The 24570-nt window shown below is 35.3% G+C and overlaps 3 protein-coding genes across 6 annotated transcripts; 2 read left to right on the top strand and 1 right to left on the bottom strand.

Moving 5' to 3' along the window:
• Positions 1-2117: 2117 nt before the first annotated feature.
• LOC7468580 (ATP-dependent zinc metalloprotease FTSH 7, chloroplastic) lies at positions 2118-10698 on the bottom strand. 4 transcript variants are annotated; one of them, XR_008060133.1, is made up of 15 exons: positions 9743-10698; positions 8589-8654; positions 8367-8501; positions 8184-8249; positions 7483-7668; positions 7307-7393; positions 7106-7219; positions 6880-7004; positions 6682-6790; positions 5160-5285; positions 4257-4577; positions 4059-4182; positions 3222-3613; positions 2635-2901; positions 2118-2528 (listed from the first exon to the last, which is right to left on the bottom strand). XR_008060133.1 is itself a non-coding variant. In XM_002314086.4 (13 exons), the coding sequence occupies exons 1-13, from the start codon at positions 10547-10549 to the stop codon at positions 3501-3503; spliced, it is 2379 nt and encodes a 792-aa protein (XP_002314122.4). In that variant the 5' UTR covers positions 10550-10698; the 3' UTR covers positions 3076-3500. The 4 variants fall into 4 exon arrangements, 1 of the variants encoding a protein (XP_002314122.4); XR_008060131.1 differs by lacking the exon at positions 2635-2901; XR_008060132.1 differs by lacking the exon at positions 2118-2528 and having other exon boundaries at positions 2582-2901.
• A 3119-nt stretch (positions 10699-13817) lies between these two features.
• Positions 13818-19992, top strand: LOC7468581 (uncharacterized). Its single transcript, XM_024608581.2, has 6 exons — positions 13818-15308; positions 15403-16451; positions 16694-17644; positions 17884-18201; positions 18399-18887; positions 19196-19992. The coding sequence occupies exons 1-6, from the start codon at positions 14156-14158 to the stop codon at positions 19565-19567; spliced, it is 4332 nt and encodes a 1443-aa protein (XP_024464349.2). The 5' UTR covers positions 13818-14155; the 3' UTR covers positions 19568-19992.
• A 1285-nt stretch (positions 19993-21277) lies between these two features.
• Positions 21278-23761, top strand: LOC7481490 (sugar transport protein 8). The gene is made up of 5 exons (XM_002313356.4): positions 21278-21411; positions 21548-21706; positions 21822-22141; positions 22442-23068; positions 23162-23761. Exons 1-5 carry the CDS (start codon positions 21375-21377, stop codon positions 23633-23635), a joined length of 1617 nt encoding a protein of 538 aa, XP_002313392.2. The 5' UTR covers positions 21278-21374; the 3' UTR covers positions 23636-23761.
• The last annotated feature ends 809 nt before the right edge of the window (positions 23762-24570 follow it).

Genomic DNA, 24570 nt, shown 5'->3' with positions numbered 1-24570 from the left:
GAAATTGAAAAAAAAATCTAATTTTATAAATCATCTCAAATAAAATAAATAACAATTAAAATAATAGAGATCAAATCTAACATATAAAAAATTAAAAGATAATGAAATTAAAATAATAATAATAATAATTTTATAAATTATTTCAAATAAAATAAGTAACAATTAAAAGAATGATAAAAAATTTTAATTAAAAAAATAATAAGAGAAAAACAAATAACAATCATAAAAATATGGACCAAAGTTAATATAAAAATCAAATTAAATCAAATTCTAAGGGATAAAATTGAAAAAAAAATTCAAAATAAAATATATAGCAATCAAAAATTTGAGAATTAAATTTAATATAATCAGCAAATAATATAACATTTCTAAATTTTTCATAATTTTTGAAAAGTGTTTTTCGCTCAAAATAAAAAGAAATTTTCTTTTTGGAATCTAAGTCAAGTTTTTTTTTTACTATAAAATATTTTTTGTTAATCAATTTTTTTAATAACAAATAAATACTGAAAAATTTAAAATATAATTTTCAAAAAATTAGAAACAAACAGCCTAAAATATCTTCACCTACTCTTAAAACTCTCAATATAGTTTTTATTATGGGAAAAGGTAAGGAGTGACGTTATGGCAGCCATTAAATATTATCTAAGTGTATTTTATTGAACTCATTTATTGTTGACTCGTTTTAAAAAGAGGTTAAAAATCAAATATTTAAATAAAAATTAATTATTTTTATTAAATACATTAAATAATTTCTCCTTTGTATGATATTATTTTTAAGTATTTACAATAAATTATAAATAAAAAAATAAATATAGTGATTGATTAGAAATATAAAATGACTCTTAATAAGCACATTAAAAACATCCATTAGACAAACCCTTTCATCATTTATTGAAATTAGTTTTTTATTTTTTTAATTTTAATTTCATATTATTTAATGTTGATGTGAAGCAAATGTCATATTCTGGTAAATAAGTTTAGAAACAAGCTATTTAAAGAAATTCTCAATTTTATTACAGATTGTTTTATCCGTAGTTTCTTTTTTAGTACAAAATACAAAGACAAACAAGTTATTTTTTCTTCCATGTCATCTTACTCCATTCATGCCACTTACCTATTTAAACACCGTTTGAACGTGTTGCAAATCACATTTGTAAAAAAATTAATTTTTTTATATGTTTTGGATCGTTTTGATGGGCTGATCTCAAAAATAATTTTTTAAAAATAAAAATTTATTTTGATGCATTTCAATATGAAAACACTTTGAAAAGCAACCGCAACCACACTTCCAAACAGATCCTGGTGTCATTTAATATGGGGATTATAAGATATCCTTCTAAGATATAATTACTGGAAATATAATATTTATGATTAGTTGAAAAAGAAAATTCCCAATAATATACCTTTAATGTGTTAAGCATTATACAAGGAAATCGTGAGAAATTTAAACAAATTCATTATTTTATACCTAAAGCTTGAACTATCTAATTTTACAATGAAAAAACAAAAAAACAAAATTCACGCCCACAAGCACACGCATATTATATCAATTATAATTACCAAATAAAATAATTTATTTATTTACAAATTACATAACATGCAATTTCTTAAAAGATTACAAATAAAACTAAAAGATTTGAGGTACTATAGCCCAAGACTCAATTGCACCGTATAGCGTATACTACACTGTTTAATTAATCCATGGAATAATTGCCAGGTGCATGAAAGTCATTTTAGTCATTGAATTTTTTATTTTTCATATTTAACCCTCTAGTTTCAGAAGTTTACTTTTCGTTTCTGCAGCTTTATTTATTCGCGTTTTCATCCTTGAATGTGAAGACTTAAGAAAGGAGGGAGAATATTAGAGAATTTTATATTTTTCATATTTAATCCCTGTAGATTTAAGAGTTTACTTTTCGGTCCTGAAACTTAATTTTTCTGTGTTTTAATCCTTAGAGAAATTTACTTTTGTTGTAATGTATCATAAACATCTTGGATCTGGTCCAAACACTCACAGGTAAAAAAAACACTCTAGATTGGCAATCCCATCAATTAATTAGATTCTTATTGTTAGAATGTGAATAAAGTAGGTCATAAAACAGGAAGAAAGTTACTCCTTTCGACAATGAAGGAGAGAAGAAGAAAAAAATGAATGATTTCTCTCTTCTTTGTTTTTTAGCAATAAAGGCCATCATTCCTTGCCATAATTTCAAGAGGCAAGGTATCGAAGCAGAAAAGCTTCTGTTTTGAAACTTCCAAGCGAGCTGCTTCAAATTCCAAAACCTCTGTCAAGTTACAACCAGGACACGAAACTAAGTATTGGATTTTAGCCAATAACCAATTAATTGTACGTGGTACTGATCCTGTCCCGTAAAATTATCACAAGAAATTGCTACTACTCTTGGTCAGCTCTTGACGTTTGGAAGCATACAACCTAAGCCAAATCTATGGCACTGGCTATTATATTCATGTCCTGCACATGAGACGTACAGAGACGTGTGGTCCTCAAGACTCTTATGTATATATTCCTGTAGGAACAGAGGGAAGATCAGTCAACGCTGATATTTTAGACTCATGAAAATATCAATGTAAATTTCAGAGCTCTTAAAATTAATTAAAATATACATAAGTTACCTCGAATATTCATGTTAATAATAATAATAATAAAAAACAAATGCAAAAGTGTTTAGGAACCCAGCACTTGTCTTCTTCCCTTCCCTTCCCTATAGCCTGATGACCCGACCAAATAACCGTGGTTGGCGGACAAATAACTCAGACTAAAATTTAACTTCTAGTTCTTCATTTTAGTTATTCGTCCAATGTTTATCCATTTAATGTCTGTTCCCCATTATCGGTCCCCAGACAAACACTTGCTTTTGGCAGGCTGATCGAGTTCCTCTCCTATGGTGAAACAGAAAGCATGGCATCAGCTATGAACCAGTTATCATCATTTCAATGGAGTTTCATCTTCACATCTGATGGTCCTAAACAATGAGGTTCCACCCAACTTTCAGATGCAAGAATCTGTAACATGTATATGACTTATATAATTCCTGTGAGAAAATATGCACAGTGTTTGTCACCAAAACAGCTTCTTTAACATATTATTATGTATATTTTCACAGAATAACAACTTGAAAAAAAAAAGGTTACAATTGACAATGACCTGAAACTGTACCAACTTAAATAATTGCCAATGGACAACAGATTTCAAAACCAACCAGTAGTGTAAAGGGGGGCAATGTCAAGATGGTGAGAGACTTGGCTAAGCTCCGGCAGCAGCAAGCGGCAGATCAGCTTTTCCCCCATTTCTTCTGCATTTGGGCCAGTAATGTTAAAATGACATCAAAAATTTACCTCATTGAAACATAATGCTGTAGGAGTTCAGAGTTTATGCCATTAAGTTCATATTATAATGGCTTGAGGCACTACAGGCTAGCTCCATTGTTTGCATGATGGTGAAAAGCTGAGAGCACAATCACTGTTCATTAGGCGCCTGCTTATAGCGGGAGAAATGACTCTTGCTTGCCTTCGACAAAGAGAGCTAGCTCTTTTGGAGCAACTACCAACTTCAACCACTCTTGCAGCTCCTCACCTTCTACTTTCTCTTTCTCTGAACCAGCAGATAAAAAAGAGCAAATGTCAGAACATGGAAATTACAGGTAGCAACTCTTCGAAACAATACAAACACTGAATATACAGTAATTCAGCATCATAAACAATTCAATATGCAAATCCAGAATCTAATCTACATCAACTTCTGTGGGCTGGGTAACCTGGATAGAATCAGATAACAAATACAAATTATGTTATCTAATGTAATGCATAGAGGAAAAAGTACACGCAAAAACCACTTGAGCAGTTTCACGATTTTAAAATTAACCATAGTTAATGGTATTGGCATAATAAAAATTTAAAAGTTATACTAGATGCGTAGGCATATTAAAAGTCCTAATAAAAAGGATGTGCAGCAATTATTGGACTACAACTTGGCAATTCATCAATAATATAATGCATTGCACACTCTGGTAGAGAATTTAGCTGGCAGTAAGAACTACCTTCCAGATGGGCACCAAGCCCCTCCAAGACAGTTGGATTAGCACGCACAACAGAAAGTGCTACATCAAGGGCAGATTGCAGCAATGCTTTCACCTCTCTTTGAACAAGATCAACAAGATGCCCCTGTGGTGTTCAATTTCAAGTCAGTTTTTAAGCAGACTACTTGTGAAGGAAATGAATTTTAAATAACACAACACCTGATCCCTTCCCCATGGAGCAGCTCCAGATTCATCCATCCCTCCTCCAGAAAGTGTTGCTAGAGACACGGGACCTATTGTCTGATTAAGACCATATTCAGCTACTGCTTTGTATGCCATATCAGTAGCCCGCCGAATATCATCCAGGGCACCTGTCGAGACACGACCTGAATAAACAACTTCTTCTGCTGCCCGTCCTCCAAGAAGAGTAACCAAGCGGCCACGCAACTCATCAATGAAGAGCAAATATCTATCCTCATTTGTTGGGGGTGTATAAGTAAAGCCCAAAGCCCCTCCTGACCTTGGTAATATGCTCAACTTCTAATGACATGGAAAGAAGTAATTGTTACTGTGTTATCTATACCATTTGGGCAACGCTAAGTGGTCTGAATATGATGTTCCATTTCTAACTTTTTGTAAGTCATACGCCCACAAAAACCCAGGCACTAGTTCTAATAAAAAACCATATTACTTTTCAATATTAGCAAAGTTACTGGTATTTACTTCCATCGATTTATCTTCCTAGAAGATTAGAATTATTTTTTTTCATTTGATAGTTCAATTCAATGACTCCTTTAGAATTATGTGTGCAAACAACTAAAAGGATTTGGATCTCCCAGTATTCCATATGTAAAAAATTTCTCCACGAAAACCTGTATCCCAGGCCAATTAGAAAATCAGACAAGAAAAAATTGAAAATGCAGTTAACAATCAATTATAACATCGTTTTTGGGCTCAAGTAATGTCCTCGCGCACATGACAATATGACACCAGTATGGATATGCCATTAAGGGTGTCATAATTTCCATGGATACAGCTTCACAATTTGCAAATTAATACTGTGAAAAGTAACAAATATAGAAACCTACACCAAACAGTTAGAGTTCCTGTGATGTTTATTACCTCTACACGTGGCTGTCCAGTAAGAATATTAGCAACAGCAGTACCTACTACTGCATGGCCAGCTTCATGACGTGCAACCACAGCCTTCTCGCTTCCTTGCAACTTGACAGTCTTCTTCTCAATGCCCTATGAGAACAAATAATTGGTTCAGTTCTTCCATTATACTCGAGGTTTAAAAACTCACTTTTTTTTCAATTATAGCTGACTATTTATGGCCATCAAGGAGTCAGGGAAGAAGGGACCCTTGGTATCTTGGAGCACAAAGTCACCAAAATCGAGAAAACATAGAAAGTGCTCTGAATTATAAGTAGATAGTAGAGCATAATACACATTAATACTTGCAAAACAGAGGAGCTTGAGTAATACAAAGACAAGTGGAAAATGCTCTCCATGCTTGTAGCAGACAACATTATATTCAGGCTCAAAGTATTTGAAGATACAGATAAAAGCAGCAAAGATCACCCAACAGTTGTAGAACAAAGGGCCTTCTGCATAAGAGCAAATTTCGCTCTAAATAACTGTAGGGCCTCTGGGGGGCTTCTGTAGTCTTGTTGAATTAGCTTGGAGTCCTGTTTTATATTTATTTAGCTGAACATGCTTGGTTTACTTTAAATAAAGTTTTCTTAAATTTTATAAATCACGGGTATTTGAAATTATATTCACAGCTATCAGCTGAGTTATTTGTGTTGGGTCTTAGATTTGGTCTACAAATGTTTGTGGGTCTTATTACATATCCTGCACAGTTGCATTTCCCATTTTAGGGAAGTCCATATACATTCACGATTACAAGAAATCCTGAATTCCATACAGTTATGTAATTTTTTCAATTCCACAGCAATTGTGCAGAAATTTCAAATGCTTTAAGCTCCCTTCAGGACTGTTAAATGCAACCCTACTTCCATATGTAATGCTCATGGGACCTTGGCTGTGATGCCTTAGGAAAATCTACATGTGCAGCACAGACTTTGATTTCATAAGCATCAGATATCAAATTAACTTGCTCCATCAAAACAACCCTTAGTAAAAAACTTCACACGGTAAACCCTAATTATCTATCAATCTTTCAGAATGAGAAAAGAAGAAAAACCCCAAAGCGCTGTCACAGCATTGATGCAGAACAGATGGCAAATCTTGATTTTTCTTGGTGAATCAATATCAACTTTTACCTCGTTAACAACAAGTGTTAACACATATAAACACTTTGGCCATTGAAAACCTAGGTAAAAGTCACTCAAAAACTTTCTGCAGGTGTCCTACATGTCTTTTAGGGAGTTCTATAATAGCTGTCCTAAATCACCAACAGGAACTAAAATGTGAGAGGTTAAATTATTATCAATTGTCAATCTCTTGTCAACAAATAAAAATGTTTAAACTATAAATCAAACAAGAAGAGAAACACGGACTTTATTTGAGGAGTGAGTGAAGGGCAATTCAAGTAGATTAAATTGATCACAAATTTCCTGCACCCACATCACCTTCCCCAAACACACACACACACACATAGTGAGAGAGAGGGAATTACAGCTATTGACCGCTCCACTGCCTGAATGAAATCAAATTTCTCCACTAGTACTTTGTTTTTCCTTCCAGCCAACAAAGCAGCTTCGTTTACCAGATTTGCAAGATCTGCCCTGCATGATGTAAGAATTAAAAGGTCACACAAGCTAATTTTGCCAGAAATAAGAGATAGAAGATCTAATATTAATCAAGGGGGGAATACCCAGTTAAACCAGTAGTCATAGAGGCAATGTCACTGAGGTTAACATCCTCTCCCAGAGGCAGTTCTTTCTTGGAAACATGTACTTTTAAAATGGCTTCTCTTCCATTCCTATCAGGTGTTTCCACCTAATGATGAAAAATCAGACAAATTCCTAAGACATCAGACATAGGTGAACTATACAGAGTGCATGTGTCCTGCCAAGATGCAAGTGAATCAAAGTACAAACCATAACCACACGATCAAATCTTCCTGGTCGGCGAAGTGCAGGGTCTAACACATCTGAGCGATTTGTTGCACCAAGAACAATAACAGCAGAGTTGCTATCAAACCCATCCATCTCCTGCAATGCATTTCAAACATTTCAACTTCAACAATGACATAGCGAGGACGTTTCAGAAATGAAAAGACTTTCAAACAAGAAGCATACAGTGAGCAACTGATTCAAAGTCTGCTCCCTTTCATCATTGCTAACAATGCGGTATTTTCCATCACGACTTTTAGCCACAGCATCTATCTGCACAAGGAATAATGTAACTCACGTTAAGAAGTCCATGGTGTTAAACATTTAACGTCCAAACACAATAAGGATTCCCAAAATCTTACCTCATCAATAAATATTATTGATGGTGCCTCCTTCTTTGCCCGGGCAAAGAGATCTCTCACACGGGAGGCACCCATGCCAACATACAACTCAACAAATTCACTTGCAGAACAACTTATAAAGGGAACTTCAGCTTCTCCAGCAACAGCCTTTGCTAGAAGAGTCTTACCTGTCCCAGGAAGGCCCACCTGTAGGATAGACATAATTCTCACTAAACTTATGAAAATTTTGATCTAAGGCGTCAATCATTGCAGCCTCTTATATTTATCTTCTCGGATCAGGCCAGTCATCACACAATATTTCAGCACACACGCATGCCAGCAGTGGTTGGGGAACTGAGCAATAACAAAATTAGGGAAACCCAGTGTGCAAGAGTGATAAAATACAGCATTTATATTTAAGGAATAGAATCACTGCTAATACAGTGACTGGTGAAAGAGAATGAATGTCTATCAACAACTTTCCAGTTTTTGGGTTCAGAGTTTACTTTCTCATGTTATCTTTGTAGATTGTCTGATCAGGTGAATATTGAAGAGTACAATGAGATGATTGGGTGGAGTCATGCATGGCAGTTTATTTTAACTGAGACCAGCAAAGTTGACATGTACAACTAATTCGGGTGATTTGTGCAGGAGATATGATCAACAGTCAACACGTTTTCAGGCAATAAACTTCCATCTCAAGCTTTTCTTTCTTTACTCACCAGGAGAACACCTCGAGGAGGACGAGCACCAAGTCTTGTATACCTGTCTGGATTCCTGAGAAATTCCTGCACAGTAAACATCAGCAAGTAAAGATCATTTCCTGAATTAGTAGGGTGGATTCAGGAAACCAAGCAAGACATGATGGTCCACTAGGAGTAACAAATAGATCCAATATAACATACCACAATTTCTTCTAGCTCTTCTTTAGCTTCATCAACCCCAGCAACATCAGCAAAAGTTATTGTTTCACCTTGCTCAGACACTTTTGAACCTCCAGAACCCCCAGACTTACGGTTCCTAACCTGACCAGCTGTATGCTGCACAACTTTACATAGATCCACTCAAAATCTTGCTACATTGCATTAGGTTCAAGACAAATGAAAAGGAAGGATGAAAGTTCGCACCTGAGAAAAGGTAACAGGGAAACGTTGAAGAAGCCCTGCAAGCACAGCTACGTAGAACAAAGCTATCTGAAAGGAACAGAAGAAAGTAAGTGAAGTTAAGCCTCATACAGTGAGATAACTCCTGCAACAACACATCACTTATAACTTTTCTTTCCAACTTTCAAGGCATATGATGCACTTATTTTCCCCTTCTAACACATACCTAGTACAGTGCAACAAGAACAAATGACTGCACAACTGTGCATGCACATATGAGAGAGATGTGTAGTGTCCAAAGTTGTGTGGCACATTTGGATGAAAATAAATCCAAGAATTTTCAATGATCGCTTTAATTTGAGCTATTGTTAAGGGAAGTTCTTTTTTCTTTTATTGTTGGGGTTTTCAGGGGGGTTTCCTCAGTTAATATTAAGTAAGATGTTGACAGTCAAATATATAGATTCTCATTATTGTGATCACCCCATGCCACATCTTATCTCCCTTGTTGTATTCTTCTCTTCATTTTCCTCTAATAACATTTAACTTTTATCCAAAGAACAAAAAAAAAAGCAATAACCCATGTATCATGCTAGACAAGTGCTAGTGATCCATGATCAACATAAATGGGGTAGAAGACAAGAACAACATCGGAGAGAAAAAGGTTAACTCACATGAAGAAATGTGATATAAGTCATGCTAATAGAGAAGCAACAACGAGGAAATTAGCTAAAAACTGCTGCAAATTCCCTATGAGGGTTTTCAAATCGCCAGTTCTAATGAGAATTCTGTTAAAAAGTACAATTTAATAAGTGGGAATCAATCTAGGTTCCATAACCAACTATTTAACAATTAATGTACATAACAGTATCTCCTAGGTAAACAGAACACCAGATAATTAAATTTCAAGGATTAAAATTTGCTTCTCTCAATCAGTTCGTAAATGTCCAATCCCTATCGAATGGATGCGTGCTTCCTATTTTTAACATCAATGCTAGTCTACTCTAGTAATGCTCTTAAATATCAAACTAATGTAAGACATAAACTTGCACTAGTTGTATCAAACTCAACTAGCAAACTTGGAAACGAAATTAAAGAGGACAAGATTTACACCAATTGCTCCTAATTAACTTCAAAAATCAAGAACATCAAATCATAACTAACTTCCAGTAAAAACTCACCAATGCTGAATTCAAGAATCCACCGGACCTCTTATCAGGCGAACCAAACTCCACCTGATTCTCCAGCATTTTCTCATACGGAGTCTTAATATCAGTAGGCCTCGTCGTAGTATACAAAATCTTTTTCATAGTAGGCGTCACACTCCTTAACAAAGATTCCGAGTCTTGAAACTTGCTATCAACCACTTCACTGCTACTCTCTTGACCACTAACTCCTTCATCTTTCAACTTAAACATTATATGCACACCATCAACCTCCACTTTTTGCACATGATTACTACTAATTTTACCCAAAAACTCACTATACGGCACGCTGACAAAAGTAGTGGGTTGCCTTGGCTCCGACCCGGGCAAAGGAATCCCGGGTCGAAGCAACCGCATAACGAACATAACAATCCCTAATTGCAAAAGCAAGACACCAATTTCTTGCGCTTGAATTAAAGGTTGCCATTTCCAATTCTGCTTCTTGGAAAACCACCATTGGCTTTTCCCTTGCTTCTCTCTCTTCTGCTTTGACCCTGAATTCGACGATGGCGGTGATGGTGGTGGGTTGTTTTGTGGCTCGGTTTCGGTGCTTGTTTTCTCGGTAGAATCGCTATCTTGACATCTGGCTAAGATTTTATAGTCTCTGATTTTGGTATTCGATAAAAAATTGAAGGATTTAGGGTTAATTGAAGGCAAAGTAAGGGAACTATTAATAGGGATAAAACGGTGGTGGAAAACCCTAGATTGGAGTCTACAGTATTGAAATTTAACTGTAGAAGAAGTAGCAGAAATGTATGTTATTGGTCTTAGAGTTTCTAGCATCTTTGAAATTGATTTGTTTTGAAACCCTAATTAACATAGCAGATATAAAGAATCGATTGGGTATGAATGAAATTTAGTTATTCGTGTTTCCTGCTACGAAAGAGATTTTTTTTGGTTAGGAAGATATTGCAGCGAAAGGGAGATATTAAAGAGAGAATGCTGCTGGATATGGTAATAAATTTCCCCCGGGTTATTAAGGATAATTACAGATCAGTCCCCGGTCTTTGACATATCACTGATTCCATACAAACGTTTTTGAAGTGATTTTTATTTAAAAATATATTAAAATAATATATTTTTTAAAAGAAAATTAATTTTTATATTAGTATATTAAAGTAATTTGAAAATATAAAAAATATTAATTTGAAGTAAAGAAAAAAATAAAAAGAAATTAAATTTAAATTTTTTTTATAAATATTTTTAAAACACAAAAGTAAATAAGACTTTAATATATGGCTACAAAAATTAGGATAAATTTAGAATTTATAAAATCCAATTCTATAAATAATTATTATAATATTATATAATATTGGTTCTTTCAACGGAAAGGGATGCATGGAAATAGTTTTAAAATAGTTTTTATTTTTTTGAGAATTATAGAAAAAATATATTTTAAATATTAATTTAATATATTTTTTAAAATAAAAAATATTTTTAAAAAATATCTAAAAAGAATATGTTCTTCACTCCCGAAGTATAGGAATTGTTTTGGTGGCTTCCGAGCCACTCAAGTTAAGCCCATTTTTGTCCATAATCGCCCATTGGTTTGCCCATTTAGGTCTGTCCTCTGAAAAAAATCTATTACGTGATGTTTGCTTTGTTTCAAAAACAAAATATTAACTAAAAACAAAATGTGGGGGATTTGCTATGCAGCAGTGGATCCCCTTACCTGTTGACAAACTATTCACAAAGTTTTATTTTTATTTTTTAATTTGGTTTTTATTAGATCAAATTATAAACTAATTTGTTAAGAAATTATAGAATTGAAAAATGAGGGACCAAACTAAAATACATGTAAGGAATGGGTGTTTAAAAAGTTTGAAAAAAATATTTATTGCAGTCCCTATACTTTACAAATTATAAATATTAGGTCCTTTCAGTTTCCAAAATTGAAGGGAAAAATCAATTTTGATTCCAAACTTTATTTTTCTCATATTTTAGCCATTGACGTGAGAAATCTGAGAGAAAGTCACCGAAATCCAGCGTTAAAAAGAAAAAATTTATATTGGGACCGATTTCAGATTAGGGTTGTTTTACCTTGATATTGCAAAGAAAAAACAAATTTGATCTAATCTTGGTAAGAATTTTGGTTTTGGGTTTTGAGATGGTTTTTTAATTTTTTTTAGACCATGAATATGTTTATCAAGTTGTCTATGATGTTTTTTAGATGTTTTGGGTAAAAAATAGATTAAAAATGTAGTTTTTTGGTAGAAAAAAACAATTAGTCCTGTTTTCCCAACTACCATAATGCTAAAAAATTGGGCAATATTGTCGTGTCATCTGTTTTTTTCCAAAAAAAAATAGGATCGGGCGACTCTAAATGCAAAAACAAAAAAATAGCCCAATCGCGCGAGCCTTAAAGAAGTGGGCTAGGCCTAGCAACGCCTCGCCTTTTTAAATTATTTATTTATTTTTTAAAAATAATGCTTTTTAATATGTTTTTTTTTCAAAATTATTAATTTTATTTATATTTAGATTAATATCTCTTATCTCTTTTATTTTGTTTAGAGAGCTTTTTTTAAATGACAATTATTTTTTTGTTATTTTGTATGCATTTAATTTTTGAAAATATTTTTCTGATTCATCTATATTATTTTTTTAATTTTTTGTATAGATGAACTTTATTTTTAAAATAAAAAACATTTATTTTTATATATTAATTTTAATGTGTGTAGCCTTGCATAATATTTTTTTTTATTCAATTAATTTAATGTGTATCTATTTCTATTATCATTTACCAATAAAGTGTTGGTCTAGCGGTTAAGACACTGTTATATCCCTGCAAAGGTGAGAACACAAGTTTGATCCTCATGAAGCGTACTTGTTGGGAGGGGCAGCCACAAACCCCGAACGGGACTAGTCTCACCCTTTAAAAATGGTGTAAGGATACCCGAGTTAGCACCAATTTTTTTTTATTATCATTTGATTGAATAAAAAAATGTTTTAATAAATAAATTTAGTAAGCATAGCTGGGTAAATGTCTCATTTTACGAGATTTAACATCTTAATCTACACTTATCTCTTAATTTTTCAAGTTTTATTTTTAATTATAATTTATGACTTTTTTTTTCATTTATTAACATCAAAGTTTTGAAACCTGGCCCGACGGGTCGACCCGGGGTTGGAACCAGGCCGGGTTTAAGAAAAAATAGGAAAAAGCAAAACTTGGGCTAACCCGACAAGACCTGGTAAAAAACCCGGTTGTAATCCGTTAACTTTTGTTTTATTTTTTACTAAATGATATCGTTTTGATTTTTAAAAAAAAAAGAATTGACTCGGGCGACCCGGTCAAAACCCGGAACCCGGGCCTTGGACCGGGACGGGTATAAAAACTATGATTAACATACATAGTTTTTGATTTATTTGATTAAATGTATACATAAACTTTTTAATTTTTACTTAAAAATTTTTTAACTATAAAAACATATTAAAAAACCTACATATATAATTTTTTTATAAAAAAAAACAAAATATTTAACCCACGACAAAACAAGATTATCTAAAAATATTGCATTCTAAGAAGATAAAAAGAAGAAAGGGAGATAGTATCATGGGCCATCACTGCTTATTCTCTTTATTGCATTTCTAAAAATATATGCATTTCTAAGAAGAAAAAAAGAAGAAAAAATGTTTAACTTCTTCTGTTATTTTTCTTTTGTAACCAAAAAAATAAAAAAATTGAGTCCTGCATCGTTAGAACGTGGAAAAAGAAAAATCTTTTAACAGTCTCTGTGCCTTTTAACACGGGAATGAGACTAGGAGATGGGAATCAGGAGCTAAAAAAAATCGCAGTTTCCACCGACGCCAAGGCCTGCAAGGAAATGAAATAAAATGGAGATATAGAGTAAAACAATGGGCTAAGATCTTGCAGGTCCAATCTCTTGCAGCAATAGTAACTGTCCCTGACTCCCTGTACCTGTTTTCTTTCGTTTTTGTCCCCTGTCAACCCATGAATCAGGAGGAGAAGAGAAAAACACAAGTGGAAGTCCTAAATAAAAGGATCTCTCAAAGCTCACAACCAACCAAAGATTTCTAAAAATGAAACCAGTTAAAAGATTTTTCTTGGCTGTCATTCTTGGTTACAGCTGAGCTCTCATTGCCAAGCTCCCCTTTCTTTTTTGGGATCAGAAGATTGGCTTGAATCCTTCTTTTTGTTTAGGTAGCCATTGATATTCCATCTTCTGGTTGATGCAATAAGAAAACCTTTTCAAAGACTATACTTGAAATGTTAGTCTGTTAACATGTAGATTATTATCCTATGTAATGAGTTTCATTACTGGGAATCTGAAACTGCAGATAGTTAAGAGGCAGCCTGTGAATTACATGTTTAAATTAATGTCAATCTCTTTGATTCTTTCTAGATTGTTTTAGGGATAAAATTTTAAAATGGGTATTGATGCAAAGGAATTTCAAGCTTTCATGTGGAGAGTTCTTAAACTTTCCATGAGTTCTTGCTCTGCATTTGTACAAAAATATCCATTTGCTTCAGGTTTTTCGTTAACCTTGCTGGCTTTATACTTGTTTTTTCCTTCAGTTTTCTATTTCTTGATTTACTCTTTACCATTTCTTGGTTGCACTGCTGTTTTTATTCGTTATTATTTGAATTCGCAAAAACATGGGGTGGTTGAGAGGAAGGAACATGGAATATCATCTGACGCAGCTGATGCTGCCAATAGAGATGATAACTCTTCTATTGAAGCTCGAAGAATGTTGCAGAGAAACGTCAACGAGAATAAAGACAAATCGGATACACACGCTGTTAAAGACGAAAAGAACATGGTTTCCTCCATGCCTTCAAATGATGATTTCATTGGCAGAACTGCCTTGGTCGAACAAAAACCGAAAGTAATCATGGAGGAGAAAGCAAGCTATGCTTTGAATAGTGGAGAAAGTTCCTCTTACAATGTTTCCCTTGGTGAGAATATTTCAGAATTCAGCGAGGCATCAAATCCTGAGACTGTCTCATTTGATGGCTTTAATGAGCAGCCTGCAAAACTTCTTGTTGGTGGTGAGGTGGAGTCGGAGAGCTCAAGCTCTGAAGTAGATGATGAAGAAGAAGAATCAGAAAAGGGTTGCAAAAACGCTGTAGAATGGACTGCGAATGATCAAAAGAATCTCATGGATCTTGGGGATTCTGAGCTAGAAAGAAATAGGAGGCTGGAGAGCCTAATTGCAAGACGTAGAGCAAGAAAGTCATTCAAAATGAGTAGTAGTGCTGCTCCAGGTACAATGCATCCTGTTTTGGTTGCAAGAAGCAACACTTTCCATGTTTCTAAGAGTTCAGATGACCGAATACCTAGTTCAGCCCCTTCTATTTTGTTACCAACCCAAAATCCATTTGACCTTCCATATGAACCATTTGAAGAAAAACCTAATCTCATGGCAGACAGTTTCCAGCAAGAATTTATGGCAGATCACCTGAAAGAAATGCTCTTCTGCAGGCATGAGAGCTTCTCTTTGGGATATTCTCCCCCCCTGGAGAACACACAATTAGATCAACATGAGGGCACAGGATATTCTAGATCTAAAATGCAATTAGGTAAGACAACTTCTGTTTTAGTTTCTTCATCAACTAAGAAAAAAAATACCAGAGACCTCTGCTACTAATACTGAATCAATAAACTTTTTTGCAGACAAGGAAAATCATGGCCCGCTGGCTGATCATTCATTATTCCAACGTGGTGAAACCTTGCGCCGTGATTTAACTGTAACTGATCTTGTGACGGAAGAAGCCCGATCTTCCAATCAGGTTACTAACAAACGGGAACGGGATAGAGAAGTTGAAACCAGTAGAGTCAAACACAAAGGTGAAAATATGGGACAATCTCATGACAAGGATCCAAGTTTAGGTGATGGAAATGATATTCAAAGGGACACAGATCTAATCAAGCACAAGAAAATTTGGCCAAGACCATTTTCTTCTACAGAAAACATTTTTAATGCTAAGACAGCTGAGAATTCAGAAAGTCTACAGCCAACAACGTTCAAATTTCCCGTAGTGTTTTATAATCGTGCACCGAACTCTCTCCCTTGTTCAGTTCCTAAGGCTAGTGCCGTGGCTGAACCTTCATATGATTCCAGCCCGTCTGCAATTTACAACACAGGAATGGAGGAACATTTTTTTTACAAGCACAAGGATCCTTGGCATACCCATACCAATTCCATAGCTTCTGACATGCAAGTGGAGGTCTCAGAGATCGGTTCACCCCCTCTGACAGCAGACGGAATTGCTTCATCCAATGATGGTGAGTCCTTGGTTTATGATGGGGATAGTGAACAGGAAATTACTTCCGGGAGTGAAGATATGTGGGGAGCTTCGCCTCTTGCTCCAAAGGTTCAAGAAAATGAAAACGTAACTAGACAAATATACGAGGTAGGGGAGGGGGATATTACAGAAGAAGGGTATTCAAGGCTCAGGAATGAACCCGAGGATCCAACTTCATCATCACTTTGGTCGCTATCATCTTCAAGAGCTGAAATATCTCAAGAGGATCAAGCCCATTCAATGAGCATTGATCCAAAACACTTTAATTATGTCAAACACATAGTCGAAGAGGAAAGGGAGCAGAGGCCTTCTAATCCTTCAGATGTAGTTCCACCTGAACATTCCCAGGAAGGAATGCAACTGATGGAGGATTCAATGCCACAAAAACCTTCTGAGGTGTACTTTCAGAAGCCGCAGGTCAGTTAATAACTTTAATACAATACATTATTACAGTTTGCGGATGAACTTGGATCAAATTACAGTTTCTTATGCTTACTGTCCATCAATTTTTTTTACAGGTTTAGACTTCAGTGTATTTAACTCTCTTTCCTAATATTAGAACACAGTATCTTGTATATTCTAATTCATCTTTCTCTACCATAAGAAAATAATTAGAAAAAGGCTGTTGGACTCATCTTTGCAACTTATAAATAAAACAGGAATCAAGGAATGCTCCTGGGAATTCTGCAGAAGAGATGAACATAAATTGCGATGCAGATGACACGGTCACATACGATGACAGGGGAGATTTGAAATCAAACGAAAACATATATGTTGGAGCTGAAAACTCCATGATGCAAGTAGTTATAGCCAATCTATCAGAACCGGCTGAGGGAAGTAATTCAAAATCTAACAGCGATATCATGAGCGAATCATTGATTAATCCTGAGAAGTCTGTAGAGGGTATGGACGGCAGTTGCAATGTAAATGACTCGAGGCTCCTCGTAAATGACCACTTAGAAGACTCGAAATCAAATGAAGACAGAGATAGTGGAGCTGAAAAAGCCATGCAAGTACTCGTAAGTGATCAGTCACAACCAGATGTTGAAAGTAATTCAGAATCTAGAAAGCATATAGAGAGCAAATCATTAAATTCTCCTGAGAAGTCTGGAGAAGATGCAAACATTACTTACAATGTGAATGATCCATTTGTTCACATTAAGAATAGCGTGGAAGAATTAGAATCTATTGAAGATATTGACCGAGATTATGAAAGGCTGACTGAACATTCAGACATTAAGAGCACTTCAATGCCAGTCGAGGTTGAAGACAACCCGACTTCAACTCAAGGCAGTAGAGAAGATCAAAGTACATTAATAGAAGTTGGGGTTTCTGGGGCAAACCGAAGTTTTAATGATCCCACTACATCAGGCATACTGCCAGAATTGATAGTTGAACAAGCTTCTACCAACTCAAGTCTATCCTCATCTCCAAAGTCTGTTTTAGCATATAGGATCCCAGCAGATATAGGTTCTTCATCAGATTTCAGTCAACTGGTGTCCACTGATATGGAGGAAAGATTGCCTCTGACTGCAACTCAAGATACCAGTCATGTGGTAAATGATTCGGTAGATCACCCATCTATTGATAACAAATCTGAAAAATCTGAGGTCTGTGATCCTTCAGTAGCTCGATATTTATGAAGGGAATCCAGTAAAATTGTGTTCACATATCTTTCGTTTTCATATATCATTTTCTACTGCTTTCAACTGTGATTAAATCCTTGTAATTTTCAAATGTCCCATTCTTCTCATTCCCATGCTCACAACAGTTTTTTCGGCATTGATATAAAGGCACAAAAGCCCATTTTAGTAAGATATCTGAACTAGATGCACCATGCATTGAGCAGGAACCGTCTAACACTCAAGGGAAGCCTACTGAAGAAGCTATTGAGATGGAGAATATGAAGGGATCATCGCTTGATGACGAGGAAACCATGGAGGATTTAAAATCCAGGAAAAACATAGATGACGAATCAGAAACATCGATTGGTAATGACGCACCTGTAAAACTGTCAAAACCACAGAAGGAAATTAGCCCCAGATCTTTCGAGCATCTTGAAGATGCATCTGCAAGACTCGCTGACAATGAAACAAACATTGATGTTTCAAAATCCGAGGGGGAGCATTCTACTTCAGATGTTCCTGGACTTATGGTAGAAGAAGAGGTAGTCACATGTCAACCTGTATTATGTTCCCTACATTGTTCCACTTATCATTGCACTTATGTCATCTTGACATTATGGATCATTTTTACTAGTATTGTTTCGTTTTCCTTCTAACTTCTGCACCAAAGAATTTTTTTTACACTTTTTAGCTAGTAAAAATAACATGAAGAAAAACTAAGCTATGTGACATTGAATAGGAGTCAACAAATCGTTCAAGAGATGTTGCTGGAGAAGTTAACCTCATCAGTGAAGTTAGTGATCCATCGATAAATAAAAAGGAAGATTTGGAGAAGTTAAGGTTTTTTGAAGGCAGTGAAGGTGAACCTCAATTTCCAACTAGACGGGAGATATTTGTGGAACCAGTAAAACCAGCCAACATCACTTCCCTAGAGGACCATGACTACAGTCCTGGAGTATTAACTGAAAATGAAACAATTGTCGTATCATCTCAAGCAATGGAGGATGTTGATAATTCAAGCAACAGCAAGGAAACTGACGGGTTTGGAACACGTAGAGCAGATCAGGAAATTGGAGACTTGTTAAAGCCAGCAGGTGCCATTGGCACCTCAGAAACCACCAAGGATGTCCAAGGGAACCCTAAAGATTTAACAGATCAAAAGGCTGTCTTTGACCCATCAAAACCGGCAGTTGATGGTGAAAATATCTTAGTGACTCTTGAAGCAAAGGTAATATGATGTTCTAAGCAGTGTTTTTCCTTATAACCCATTCTACTGCTAAAATGAGGGTGTAAAAGAAGGGGGGAAAACTTTGCTTCTGAAGCTGCCATGAAATGGAACTGCAGTTGTAAAGATTTGAATTTCTTTTCTTTTTCCTCTTATTCTTTAAACTAAATAGAGCATGAAATTTGGTATACCCTCATTTTCCTCTCACTTGAAAAACAAGTTCTTCTCTATTGCTTTCACAGCAATTGAATACTAGTAACTCATTTCCAGCTCTATGACATTGACCGGGACTATGTACTACTCATTTGCAGGACTCTGCAGCTGACATAATTCATAATGTGAATGAAGCAGTTGCGAGTGAATTTATAAACAATGAGAAGTTCAATCATGTACAAGACAGTGAAGATGACGAATCTCAAAGACTAGATAGCCAAGAAAATATTACGGAACCACTTAAAGCAGTGGCGTTTACAAATTCAGAATCCATCAGGGACCTTGAAAGTGAATCAAAAATATTGGTTGAAGATGAAGTTAATGTCATCCCATCATATCCGGCAGGGGAAATTAACAGTTCAAATGACAGAGAAAACACAGAGGATCCTGGAAAGTCAACTGTTCATTTAACTGTTATGACCATATCCGAGCCAAGCAGGGGTTATGTCAAGCAGGATCCTGGAAGCTGAAGACAAAACTTGAGATTGATGGACCGATCCACCAGTCACAGAATCACTCAAAAACACTATGAACTCTGAAGTTAAGATTACAAAATCAGAGGCAAGTGACAGCTACACGGATCAGCTTGAGGTCTCATATAATGGCAAATATTATATTTCTGTACAAATCTACACGAGAGGAGTTAAAATGCCATTAGTTGTCGAGTCAAGCTGACAGCAACTGACAAGGTTAAAACCTTAGTTTCTCTCATTCTCCACAGTATAGCCAACTTTCCAATCTCTCTCTCTTTTTATAGTAAATAGAAAGTTTTGTTCTAAATCAGATCACATGTCAATGCTACTTTATGAAGCTAAGTACGAATCCGATCAACTTATTTCCTGCATGCATATGTATACATTGATGCATATTTGAACATATACTTACCTTTTTCTCATTTGATTGACAGAACACTAGTCCTCTAGTGTTGGAAAGATTTTAGAGGGCTTTTTTCAACCATTTCTTGTTCCTAGTTTCTTCAGGTAGAGCAGAGACCATATTCTGGAATTTTATGAATAAGTTGAAGCAGTAACTGGAATTTTATGTTGACATCCCCGATAATGGACCCAGATGAATTAAGTATCATATTCTATTTACGTGAAAAATTAAGGATACCCCAGGTAAAAAAAAAATCCCAAACTGGATGTGATCCAAAATACCAGCAAAGTGTACAGCTTGTTTGACAGTGTAGTTGTGGTTGCTTTTCAAAGTGTTTTTTATGCTGAAATACATTAAAATGATATTTTTTTTATTTTTAAAAATTATTTTTGAAATTAGTGCATCAAAACTATCCAAAATATATAAAAAAAAATTAATTTTTAACAAAAAAAAAATTAATTTTTTTTTGAGGAAACAGAGTCATATAGACAAGTTCAAATCCAAAAAAAAAAAAAACTCCTACATCAATTTTTTTTTTATTTCCTTCTTTATTTTCCTTAAGATTCATGTCCTTTCTTTCTTTTACTATATGTTGCATCAATCATAAATGCTTATTTGTACTAGAGAATATTCTCAACCGCATTAATGCTATTCTTGGAAGGAAACTGATTGTTTCGTTATGAAAAGGCAAAGAAAGATATTTTTGCAGAATATAAACCAGTGGCAGAGTCATCAGTAGTGAAGGATTTAAATGACAGGAAAAGATTCAAAAAAAAAAAAATTGCCAAAGATTTTGCAGTGTCTAGAATGAACAGAGAGACCCCATTGTGAGATATAAGTGATATTTAAAAGAATCCAATGCACAAGAGACGGGAACAGTATCGGGCAATCTCCATCAACATTCTTCTACAAACACCAGGAGGCAAAGCCAACAAGTGATAGCAGGAATGTACCTGTCATCTGTCAGACTATCAATCTATTGCTGAGTGTTGTTTATGAGTTACAATATCTATGCATGTCTGAGTTGCAGGCATCGTGGCCATGTTAATTTGACAAATTAAATTACCATAACTCATTTTTAATTTCTGTTTCTTTATTGTTTTTTATGGGCAACTCATGCTGAAGAATACCGATCAGAGAGCAGAAGAAGGAGGCATTTTTATGGTTAACTTGGCTGGTTGCTGATTTGGAGAGAATAATTATATAAGATAAAAGGATAGTCCAGAAAAGTTATCCACAGGTGCAGTCTCAAACAAAGAAAAAAAAATTATCCAAAAGAGAGATTTTAGGAATCGGTTAATGAAATCTGATACTACTTAGAAGAGTTTGATACGATAAGAACCATTATTTAGCTTTCATAAATAAACTTCTATCGTTGCTTAATTTCTGCCACCTGGCTAAATGCTTCTGATCTGCTATCAAATTGACAAATTCCGAGGTAACACACTTCTTCTGAACTTCAAACTCTAAAGATGACTGTCATGAATATATGTTGCAGCTTTTCCTATTCATCCAAGGAGCAAAGTGACCTTATCTGATATTGTTATTAAGTGAAAACTCTTTCTATTTTTCAGAGGTATCAGATTTAGGTGAAACCATGCCCGAGTTAACCCTGGTCGATGGATCTGGTGTTCGTCGGGACTTACCTGCCAAGCTTACATGGCAGGTCATTGTTTGTACCGTTATTTCAGCCTGTGGTGGTCTCATGTTCGGGTACGACATTGGAATTTCGGGTACATACCTAAACTAGATCAGGCATGCTAGTTTTTTTTTTTTTTATTGCCTGACAAAGCACAGATAATCTTATGTTAATTGTTTTCTCGTACTTGTGGTTTTATATGATTCTAGGAGGAGTGACAGGAATGGATATGTTTTTGGAAAAGTTCTTCCCTGAAGTTTATGTCAAGAAGCATCAAGCTAAAGCAAACAACTACTGCAAATTTAACAGTCAACTTCTCCAGCTCTTCACATCTTCCCTCTACCTTGCAGCCATTGTAGCTTGCTTTATCGGCTCAATTTGTTGCAAGAAAAGGGGCCGCAAACCCACCATGCAGATTGCCTCCGTCTTCTTTCTTGTTGGTGCCATTTTAAATGCTGCTGCTCTCAACATTGGCATGTTGATCGCTGGAAGGCTTTGTCTGGGCGCTGGAATTGGTTTTGGCAACCAGGTGAAATTCAAACATATATATCAGGCAGTACCGATTATTTGAGAAGCTACTTCATATATTTTTTAAGGTTGTTAGAGAATAGTAATGAACACTCACTGCTTAGTTACCTACTCTTGCTTAGGATTGCTTCTTATTGTGGTCGGCTAACATATTATAACACAATATATAAGAGTGATTTGTGGGATCTTCAACTTTGTACAGAAAGGAATAACAGAACACCACATTATTTTACTCAACTTTTACATCACTTTCAGCATGTTTGCTGCTTCCAAATAACTTATAAGAGAAATTCTAATGCAGGCAGTGCCATTATTCATATCAGAAATTGCACCTGCAAGGTACAGAGGAGGCCTTAATCTTTGTTTTCAGCTCCTTATCACAATAGGCATTCTAACAGCTAATGTGATCAATTATGCCACTTCAAAATTACACCCCTATGGTTGGAGAATTTCACTGGGTGGTGCAGCATGCCCTGCTTTACTTCTCCTCCTTGGCTCTCTTATGATCGTGGAGACTCCGACGAGCCTCATAGAACGAGGGAAGAATGAAGAAGGGTTGTATACTTTGAAGAAGATTAGAGGCGTTGATAATGTTGATAAAGAGTACGAAGAAATTTCGCAAGCTGTTGAATTTAGTAGACAAATCAGGCATCCCTTCAAGAACCTTTGGAAACAGTCAGGTAGGCCTCAACTAGTATGCGGTGCACTTATTCAAATCTTCCAGCAGTTCACAGGCATCAGTGTGGTCATGCTTTATGCCCCAGTTCTCTTTCAAACCATGGGGTTAGGTGAGAATGCATCATTGATGTCGGCTATAATGACTAATACAGTTAAACCAATAGGCACTGCGTTTGCAATTGTTGTGGTTGATAGATTTGGTAGAAGAGCATTGCTCATTGAAGCAGCCATTCAGATGTTCATTTCTTTGGTGAGCCAAAAACAAACGTCTCGATGATTTCAATTTCCACTGCTGATATCTGTTTTAGCACTACTAAACCAGTTCATTATTTGTTCCTTACAGGGTGCAATTGGAGTAATCCTCGCAGTGCATTTGCACTCCACAAACGTTGTGGCGAAACATTATGCCGTACTTGTGATCGTCTTGGTCTGTGTGTTCTTGGCTGGTTTTGCATGGTCATGGGGTCCCTTGGGATGGCTAATCCCAAGTGAAATATTCCCGATAGAGACTCGAAGTGCTGGCTTCTCCGTTGCTGTTATTATGAATTTTGTTTTCACATTTCTTGTTGCTCAAACATTCCTCACCATGTTATGCCACATGCGAGCCGGGACTTTCTTCTTATACTGTGCTATGCTAGCTGTAATGTGCCTTTTTGCCAAATACTTTCTACCTGAGACGAAAGGAATCCCAATTGATGAAATGGTGGAAAGAGTGTGGAAGCAGCACTGGTTCTGGAAGAGGTACTACAAGGATCATGATACTGGTAAAGGAGGGCTGGAAATCCAAGATAAACCTAAGGAGAATACAATTGCATAGAATTTCTTATCGTTTCTTTTAACCATAGGGTTTTCCTTAGTATTTCTTTTTCATGTCTTGATTGGCACTGAGATAATTCCCTTTAATAGCAAATATTAAATTGGAGATGATCTTGATTATGGTAAATAGCTTGAGTTTTAGTGTTTATGACAAAGCCTGTTCCTTGTTGATGCCCTTTTATTCGTAATAAATCTTGTCGAGGAAGATGCAAGATTTGTTCAACAAAAACTCCTGTGTATTGCAACAAGATAGATGATTCATCTCTTGGCTCATAGTGCTTAACAGACTCTGAAAAAGATACAGATAAACAGGGAACGAGCACCGTGCAATCTTATTCTGTGTCCCACGTAATGTAAGCAATGAAAGTACTTGTATTTTGAAGTTCCTCGTGTCACAACTATATGGCATACTTTTTTACACAATTGCAGCATCGACAAACTCATTGGAACGAGCAGCAGCAATGCAACCGGCAAATATGTATCTGCAGCAGAAAACAACATTAATCTATCTAACTTTGTTAAGAATGCTTGGTGTGCTTGTCTTTATTCTATTTGGAGAGTGGAATGGTGGATGATAGGAAAGAAAATGCTCCTCGAAGAGTGTTCTTGATCCTTGATTCATTGTTAAGATAAAAAATTATAGTTTTTTTGAATTGTTATTTTGATTTGATGTGATCGGATTTTTTTTTTTTGTCTAAACATATCCTATTAGTTCATAAATATATCTGTTAAGTCATTCATATAATTTATCTAGAGTAGATCTTTATTTAATTATAATAAATCTACGTCTAACTATTTAGAATCGCATATTATTACAAGTTGAATTATATCATTTATGTTGTTAAATTAATATAGTTTCAATAGCTCGTATCTTTAATCAATCTATTAAACATAAGCTTGGCTAGAAATTCTCCAACAATATATAATTATCTCTCC

This window comes from Populus trichocarpa, chromosome 9, assembly GCF_000002775.5.
Source record: "Populus trichocarpa isolate Nisqually-1 chromosome 9, P.trichocarpa_v4.1, whole genome shotgun sequence".
NCBI classification, from domain to species: domain Eukaryota; kingdom Viridiplantae; phylum Streptophyta; class Magnoliopsida; order Malpighiales; family Salicaceae; genus Populus; species Populus trichocarpa.
Note: the sequence above shows the minus strand (reverse complement) of the source record. Positions and strands in the feature narration are given on the sequence as shown.